Source organism: Lepeophtheirus salmonis, chromosome 10 (genome assembly GCF_016086655.4).
Source record: "Lepeophtheirus salmonis chromosome 10, UVic_Lsal_1.4, whole genome shotgun sequence".
NCBI classification, from domain to species: Eukaryota; Metazoa; Arthropoda; class Copepoda; order Siphonostomatoida; family Caligidae; genus Lepeophtheirus; species Lepeophtheirus salmonis.
Window position 1 is genome coordinate 17,748,525 of NC_052140.2, and position 9,984 is coordinate 17,758,508.

General features: G+C 30.7%; 1 protein-coding gene across 7 annotated transcripts in view; it reads left to right on the forward strand.

The window, feature by feature from the left end:
- Mgat2 (alpha-1,6-mannosyl-glycoprotein 2-beta-N-acetylglucosaminyltransferase) overlaps positions 1 to 9,512 on the forward strand; it is a 139,103-nt gene extending 129,591 nt beyond the window's left edge. For all 7 annotated transcript variants that reach the window (XM_071891346.1, XM_040720212.2, XM_040720210.2 and 4 more), the window contains exons 5-6: positions 6,282 to 6,496; positions 9,071 to 9,512. In XM_071891346.1, the coding sequence (XP_071747447.1) occupies positions 6,282 to 6,496; positions 9,071 to 9,320 (465 nt within the window). In that variant the 3' untranslated portion in view covers positions 9,321 to 9,512. The remainder of the gene's footprint in view (positions 1 to 6,281; positions 6,497 to 9,070) is intronic.
- Positions 9,513 to 9,984: the final 472 nt, after the last annotated feature.

Below are 9,984 nucleotides of genomic sequence, written 5' to 3' on the forward strand. Positions count from 1 at the left end.
TTTTGGCATTCAATCGTGTGGTATTTGTATTTTTTGTCCAAAAACTATCCAAATTCTTCAAAATGTCATTTTGGAAAGACTTTAAGGCGGTTAAAGTAGGGTATAGGACATATTTAGATCCATAAAAATATGACTTTTGAGCTTCTCACATCTTATAGGATGAGAATAACTGCATATTATTTTATTTTCAGACTTTTTTAGATTATTCTAAATACCTGTACCCTTAATACTTTTCATATTATTTTTCCAACCCATTAAAAGGAAAGTGCATAACTAATCCTCAAATATATATCTTCACTTCCTCTTCTCCCTTAGGCTTACTACTTCCAATTAAAGAGATTCAAATGCCCCGTCCGCACGACAAACTTTTTAAAAATTTCGCATCCGCATAAAAAGAAATCTACTTTATCCGAGCTCTTTATCCATGTATCTATAGAGCTTAGTGTTGGATCGTTTCTGTGACTGGCGTAGCAATTAACCATGACGTAGCTAGTAACTACGTCATTGTTATATGTTATAGTTATTGTAAAAGACTCATACGGAACGAAATTAACCAAGAACAGACTGATAACACTCTATTCAATTATTTTAGACAGACCAACTACCAATAGAACTCTGGATATCTTAAATTAAGAGAGGACTTTCCCATTTTCTATATGACTCAATTTTTCTTTTATGTGTACAATAATAAATAAAACTAAACTAATGGCTGAATATATTGTGTTCAACATTTCTAAAATGTCATTTTATAAATTTCAGCTAGGAAAACCCTCAAAAAACTCATTATTTACCAAAGATATCATTGAGTGTGTTTATTTTCAAAGAATAATTAACACATAATGTATCTAAATACAAACCTTACACCAAGAACTGGAGTGTTTTACGAAGCAGGATATAGTACGCATGCGGGAAAAATAATGGGGGAAAATGACGTTCCTAAATAGTTATGTATCTAGAATTTCATTATGTATATAATGGTAACATCATTATTACTTGTTAGAGAAGGTAAAATGAGCGTATCCGGCTTGTAAAAATTAACTCCTCCTCTAAAGTTTGTACAATCTGCTTGTACAAGTTATTTTATCCGTAAACGGGGATGTCAGATTCTTTCATTCTAGAAGCCATTTTCAAAAAATATAATTTTAAATGAAGCGGAACGCCAAACTTGTGTGAATGCAAGCACAAAACGGATAAAGATTCTGCATTTTCTAAGGAAAGTTTCCGTATGGACGCGGCCAAGGGAAAGAGGGGACAAGATATGTATACTCTGATCAAAAAGAAACTGTTTTTTTCTCATTCGATTGACAAATACTTTTTGAATGATTAAAATGCGGTGTATTTCTTAGCGGTCCCGGTTTTTTTTTTTTTTTTTTGGAATTGGTAGTCTGAAGTATGAATGTTCTTTCCTTATCAGTTGTCATTATTATTTAATTCCTGAGTAGTGAACATCCTTTCCTAGATAGATTGAATTATATTCAAACCCGGATTGAACATTCGTGTGTGCTCATAAAAGACCTGAGGATTTGTTGCAGAGGTATAATTGTAAGTTTTTTTGATGTTTTTTTTTTGGACTCAAAGAAGAATTGGGGATCAACATCGAAGTAATTCTAGCAAATGTTATTGTTTATATCCTTTTCTCCTTCCTTCCTTCCTTATCACTGCTGATTGTAGCTGATCTAATTGAATGTCATGATTATTATTCTTTTTTTTCCTCAAAAACATTGTTCAAATTGTCAGGGTTACCATGTTAATTTTCAGTTTCTTTTTTTAACATGCCCGTTCTACACCTGATTCTCATCATTAAAAATGGTCAATATTGTTATTCCTTCTTAATGTTTCGAACACTTTGGCGTGGGCAGGCATTATAACATATGTATTATTACTAATTTTTGAAAATATATTGTGTTATAAACTTCAAAATATATACATAAAAAAAATTGTCTAGATGTGAAGTCCATTTTTATTTTTGTCAAAAAATTGCTTATCCAAATTTACAAAGAAAATTGCAAAAAACTGTTTAGCACTAATTTTGCACAAAAAAAGTAGTTAAAAGCATTTATGGCTATTGTAAAAAGAAACACAAACCTACAGTTATTTTTTTTGTAAATACATAAATAAGAATTTATGGCGAATAATGTTTTCCAAAAATAAGCCCCAGGGTTCATTTTTAAAAATATTGCAAAAATTATATAATAAAATGTTCCGTAAATTGAAAATAATCAATGTATTAGAGTCTAAATTATATGTCCAAAATGTATTGTTTTGTTGCATTTCTTATTAAAATTAAAAATAAACGTTTCATGAAAAAGAAATTGAAAAATTAGTCAGACAATGACAAATATTTCAGTTAAACATCCATTTTTAGGAGCAATTTTCATGTATTTATTTTTTTACCCAAAACTTTTTTGATTATGAATAAATTTAGAAAAATGTAGTAATTCGTAATGTTGTTTTTTGAGACACCATTCACTTTTTAATTTATAACTCAATGCCCTAACGTATCTAGTCTCTTTGACCTCCAAAAAATGATTTTTGTGTTTTGGGTAAAGAATAAAACCCTTTATATGACCCCCACCCCAAAAAAATCGGGACCCCCATCATAGCCTGACCAGGTTAAAAAGAGACACCCCTTCAAAATTTCAGTCTCCTATGTTCAGCTGTGTGGGCACACATAAAAGAAACACAAATAAACTCTATTTTATATAGATAACAAATTATAAAACCAATTAAAAATAAAATATATTCGTATTATAATGAAAATAGGAATATTTTTTGCAAGAAATGTTCAGTGATCCTTATACATATCTCATAAATATTCTTTTTTGAAATAAACCATCGACATTTTTAGGAAAAAGTCCAAGACCCGATAGTCAAGGATCCGTCCCAAAGACGGAGGAGACCGGTTCTAAGACTAGACTTAACTGGAGTGAATAAATAAGGACCGAAATAACACTATCCACAGCGTATATTTACAATATCAGTCATTTTGCAGTGTTTGTTTGTTTTAGACAGATAAAAAAGTTAGACGTTTTTTGATGAAGTTCGCAATTTTCTATTATTGAAAAAAAATTGGAAAGAAACAATCAATTTAGGTGGAACATATTTCAAAACTTGTGAAATATTTGTTTATTCTCCTAAAATAGTAATTTTACACAATGCTACATTTTGATGAATTAACAACACTTCACATGTTTTTAAAGAATTTTCTCCCCAACTGATTTTTTTTTTTTTGGAATAGTAGAAAATTGCACACAGAAAGGCATCTAATCCTTGTATCTAACTAACAATACAAACCTTGTGAGCATAGATACCAACATAATCAAATAATTAATTTAAAAATCAAATTATAATTTAATTTGGAAGTAGAAAATAATTATTTTTTTATATCAGACCTCGTATATAAACTATGTATGTTAACTCATTCACACACCCTCTATCAAAAAGGAGGAGGGATTGGACTTTTGTAGAGCACAAGGAGGATGAAAATGTATTTTTATCTACAAAAACTCCATACTTAACAATGACGCGACTCAAAAGATAAACATACTGCAGTAGATAATTTTCCATCTACGAGAATTCGAGGCTAATATATTTGTTGCTTCTTTCTAAAGAGTCTCTTTAGTCCCAATATATGTAGACTTTATTTTTCTTTTCCATATACATAGACATATTTATAGGTGTACAGTTACGTTATTAAATCCTAAGCATTTTTTAGCGTACGAGTTGTTTGTTTTTGCTGTTGTTGGCAACACTGTTTTATATACAATGATGTAAATCCAGTGTGTTTTTTAACTGTCTCGTTAAATTGTAATTGTTAATATAAAGAAGGAATGCTCTTTTCCTCAGCAGTTGTCATTATTATTTAATTCCTGAGTAGTGAACTTCATTTGCTACTACATTCAATTATATTCAAGACCTGTTAGAACGTTCGTGTATGCACATAAAAGACGGAGTGTAACTCTGAGGATTTGTTGCGAAGGTATAATTGTAAGTCATTTTTGGACTCAGGGTATAATTGGGTATCGACAACGGAGTAGTTCTAGCAAATGTTCTTGTTTAGGTCCTTTTCTCTTTCCCTCCTTGTCACAGCTGATTGTAGCTGATCTAATGAAACGTCATGGGCATTATACTTTTCTCCTCAAAAACATTCTTCAAATTATCAGGGTTACCATGTTGATTTTCGGTCTCTTTTTATTTAACATGCCCATTTAAAACTGGCTTAGTATCATTATTTATATATGTTCTGAAGCCAATATAATTATTCTTTCATTATTGACAGAAGAACATTTAAGTTTAAAGTTATAGGCATTGAGTATGATTAATAGTGTGTCAGTCCTTATTTAGAACTGAATTCTCACAGTCCAGTCCAATTCAGTCTTGTTCCGAGCCAGTTCAATCCTTAATATCAGTACTTATTCTTGTAAAAGTTTGGTCCTTGATGACGTAACTCAATCTTATTTCTTCATTTTTAATCAGTTTTAGAAATGACCGTTGGAAGGAACGGTCCTAAGACCCGACTGGATCGAACAAATAAGGACTGAAACAACCCCAATTGTTATGATGAATGACGGAGAATAACAATGAGGGTTCTCCCATTTTAATTTTAAGTTTCTCCTTTTTTTTTACATATCGAAAATGCTTACGATTTACAACTCTATATATATTTGTAGTGTTTATGCTCACTCTCTATTTCTATGTAGTATGTTATATATAACCTATTTATCCTAGGACAAAAATGTTGAACACACAAAATATTAGGACAAATGAAACGACGAATTACAAAATTTTGAAGGAAGTTCTTATATGTATTGATAATAATATTGGATTATAGAGTAAAAATGAATTTCCACATATATCAGACGTGTACATATGTATATTGTACAATTTACGGATACTTCTAGAGTCAGTGAATGGACCATAGATATTTTATTTCTAAGAACAAAGGTTGAAGATCAAATTGTTGTAACTCAAAAATTACAAATATTAGTGGCTTTGCTTATGTTAGATGTCCAACACGTGACCTCCGGGCCGCATTGAAGCCTATTTAATGTTTAAGGGTGGCCCACTACTCATTCTCACTTCAAGTTCTATTTTTTGAAAAATTATAGCTTTGGTAAAAATATTATGAGAAAACAGAGAAAACCCATTTCTTTTTAATTTATTCAAGAAATTCAAAAAAAAATCATCATCTTAAGACTCCCTGAACAAGGCTGCCGGATTGGCCTATTTTTAAACAGTTTGGCTTTTAAAAATGAGATTTGGCGAAAATTTGAAATGAACATGCATTTAATAGTTTGTTTTATGTAGCAATTTTCATGAAGTTTAATTTAATAGGTTCTGTGGCCCATTAAAAGATTACAAGTGACAATGTGGTTCATTATATTAAATGGTTGGACATCCCTGGGCTATATGTTATCGTAGAAGTCTAATATTTAATGTTTATACTTATAAACAAAGCAATTCTGACTGTTGGAATAAATTTCTCTGATATATTTTATTGTATAATTGAAAAATACTACAATTCATTTTGTAAAAAACGGTGTTTCCAAGCTAAATTTTGTAAATATTTAAGTTACGACAATTTGGCTCCCTGCCCACGGTGTTGCAATCTTTAAATCCTTAATATTCCTTTACAATAAGGGTTTATGTTATGATACTTGTAGACAAATTATGTCAAAGACGCTGAAAGTACAAGTATGGTGACGTCTTTCAAAACATTATTCACGTCATCAGGGTACCATTTTATTTTTTGCTTTCTTTTAATTTACAAACTGGCAGGGCATATTTTATACAACTCCAACTATGATCATTGTTATATATCAAACTCTCGATGAACTCCCGGGAATAGCGGTAAACATTCCAGTTTGAGAGCCCTTCTTATAAAGATGCCATGTTATGTATATCGGAAAATATATCCCAATTCAGAAATTATAATCTTTATTTTGTAATTAGTAGACGTTTTGTCCGTTCCGCATATTGTCCAATCCATGTTTTCCCCGCACATTTGATTATTCATTCATGCTTCAATTGTATAGATTTCCTTGTTTTGTTTTATTTCTAAATATTTCATCTCTCAAAATATTATCGACATAAATAACTTTAAAATAAACAACTATGGCTTGAAAAATGAAATCACTCTCCATTAGTTAAGTCCCTTCAGATACCTTCTTTTATTTTTAAATATGACGGGGATCTGATGGTTTAATGGATTATTTCAAGTAGAGTTGCATTATTTTCTATTTAAGGACTATAAACGTATTATATCATATTGTTTTTTATAGGTGGAATCGACACAGTGGATGAGTGTTAAGCACAATATGGGAATGGCGTTTACAAAAGAGCTTTGGAGAAAAGTAATGGGGTGTAAGTCATCCTTTTGCAATTTCGATGATTACAACTGGGACTGGTCTCTACAGCATGTGAGTCTCTCCTGCCTACCCGAGGGAATATTTGTAATGCTTATGAAAGGTCCGCGTGTTTTTCACATTGGAGAATGGTGAGTCCATCATCACAACTGATTTGACAGGTTGATTTAAGCTGGAAAAAAACCTTCAATAGGCATAAAATAGGGGTGAAATAATTGTAAAAATTTCAACAGAGCATGTGCAAACTAAAGTAAATATATCTTTTTACCCACGCAAGATTTCCCTTTTTATTTTTGAAGAGAGAACAATAAGTATAAAGTAATCACCAGTGTGGGAAAGATGAAAAGTAACTCTGAGGATTGTTGCAGAGTTATAATAGCAAGTCCTTGTTGGACTAAGAGTCTAATTAAAGATCAACATCGGAGTAATTCTTGATAATGTCCTTCTATATGTTCTTTTTCTCTTTCCTTTTAACAGCTGCTTGTAACTGATCGAATGAAACGTCAAGACAGAAAAACATTCTTTAAATTGTCAGGGTTAATATGTTTATTTTTTGTTTTTTTTAACATGCCCAAAATCAATGCTCTTTAAAAATATATGAATAATGATTTGAAAAATATAAAAACACTATTCAGGTTTTCAACTACAAAAAGTGTCGAGCTCGTTGTAGTTCATTTTTTCTACAATTCTGATAATAACATTCCTCTCGAATAAGCAGGTTGTTAACATTTTATCATTTTTAATCCATACTAATTTATTTTTTCAAAAACAACTGTAATTGTGATATAAAACGGTCCCTTGTACTTTCACCTTAAGCTATTTTGTCTCAGGACATTTTGCATTAAAACTATTTCGCCTAATTGATATTTTGCCTTAATATATAAATGAAAAAGGTTTATACATTGTATTTGTTGATTTTGGTTGAAATTGATGTTCCTTTTGAATTTTTAAGTCAAAATATGTCATGTTTATAAATATAAAGTTCATTAAATGTTTGTTTTCTGTTGGAAAAAGGATGGAATTATGCTCTTGATTTGTATTCTGCTTGTTCGTCAATCGATTAGTTTTTCTTTGATAAATAATACATCATGTATAATGATAATTAATGGCAGTCGCGTTTTTATATCTTTATTTTTCGCATTATACTAATTAATTGCTTATTTTATCTGTGATTTGAACTCATTCAATTTCAATAGTTGTTGTAGGGCTTTTAGTAGTAGGGCTGTAGTTTTAATCATATTCTTAATTTAAAGTTTTAATATAACTCATCAAATATGTATGAGATATGAATGATATGCATCTATTTCAGTATTTTGAAACATCGATTACGATTTACGAATATGTCGTTGATATTACTTGAAAAGATGGTATTATTGTATTTGATTTTTGTAATGTTATAAAAATTAGATATAATTAACTAATTTAAATATTTATTTTTAATATTAATTACTCTATTTCAACGTATTTAAGGAGTTATCCGAAAATACTTAGAAATCGATTCCTAAATTCACGGTATAAAATAATCTAATAAAATGTAATGTTTTGCCAATTTTGTGTAATGAGATTAAGTAGAAATACTTATTGAAGCTTCTATATCATACCTATAACGAAACAATCAGGCTATTTTAATTGAAAATGTTCTTATGTTAGTGTTAAAATTTTGATGATCTATAAAACTCATAATTACTTTCCGATTCGTGCTTGAATGTTGCATTGCTAATAACCGCACCAAACAACCATAATATTAATTTATGACTTTGGCCCTCTATCTTTTATTAACTGTACTTTTCAATAATAATATATAAAAGGATGGGGGGTAGATGGCTCGGGGATTAAAATGCTTGGGGGTAAAATGTTAGGGGTTATTCGCTCGGGGGGTATCCCTTCAATAGTATGTATACACTGACCTTTTGAAGCATAATTTCATCATTATTCCAAAAGAAAACAACAATTTATTGTGTTGTACCGGGTAGTCTATTTAAATTTGATCACTTATTTGTTTAAGGTTGAGTGATTGAAATTAATTCATATTCCGACATATTAAAGCATAAATAATTAATTACATAATAAATAAACCTGAGCTCTCTCACTTACATACAAGTCAATAAAATGAAATTTGAACGTGATCGATGATTTCCATTTGCACATACCTAGACGCTGGAAAACCCCCGGCAGAAGTATTTGGGCGTCTCCAGGACTTATGTCAATGCCGTCAGCAAGTCTGCAACGTTGGAGAGGAAGAAGGACTCTTTCAAAAAGGCCGAACTGGATCCGGAGGAATTGAATAAAACAACCCATGCCAATCTCCTCGACTCCATGAGGAACCCTTAAAAGAGATCTCGGGGTTTCACACCAGACTGTAACAGAGCTATCATAAAGCCGATGAAAATACCCTTGTGATCATTTGCCGCCCGGAAGCCATCATTGCCGCTAAGGGCGGCCCCATTAATGATTAAGAGAGCTCAGACACACATCTATTTATGCTATTAATTTTGTTAAAATTCTATTGTTAATTAATCAATTATATCTCGTTGAAGTTTAAAATTCAAAGTGTTCATATTTTAATGAGCCACCCGGTATTAAGGTGAAATATCCTTAGGCAAAATAGTTTAAGGCAAAATTATATAACACCATTTAAAACAACTCACTTTTTTGTACACAACAAATTATTTAATACATGTTTTTATTTCAACTTTTTTCTCTAGTGGTGTGCATCATAAGAAGTCCAATTGTCAGGCTGCATCCGTCGTTAAGAAAGTAAATGATATTTTGAGTAAAGCTAAAAAGTATTTATATCCAAAGAAACTGAAAGTCATTCCTGGAAACAGAAAGTCCAAAAACTCCAAAATTCGGAAAGGTAATGGTGGTTGGGGCGATTTGAGAGATCAGAAGCTCTGTTTGGACTTATCATCAACTTCGAAAAATGACAAAACCGTCAATTCATATTTTTATTAAATTTGTACATCACTGGGTCTCAAAAAATAATCAAATCCATGTTATAATTCAAAGAAATAACAATAATTAATTACTGAGTAATCGAACAGAGTAGCAATAAAATAAAATATTATGCACATATTATTACGCAATAGATCTAATACAATATTTTCGTATGTTGTAGGAAAAGAAATAAATAATTTATTTTTTGCAGAATTTGTTGATTTATTTCAATTTTTAAACCATACATAACTAAAATGGGCACTCGCTAGAACGCAAACCTCTCCCTAAAATCAATTCATCTAAAAATTAACATTCAATGCATTGATGAATATTTCTTACCTTTTGTGTGACCTTGGCCTTTGAACTTATAGCGTATAGGAAGTACTTTTATTATCCCTACAAAATGAAATCACATTCAGCTATGTATTTTTCAAAAATTATGGCCTCTTAATGTTATGTTTGATCGCTATTGACGCCGGTTTTTAACATTTTACAAAACTCTACATATTTCTAGTAGAAAGAAAAACAGGCACTTGAAACTTTAAGTGGAAATTTATTAATATGTATTGTTTAGATTTACCAAATAAAATCTTCGTCAGTAGCCACAATCTCTTCCAAGCGCAACAGGACCTTCTCAGCCACGCCCTATCTAAAAAGTACGAAGGATTGACATTGGGCGACC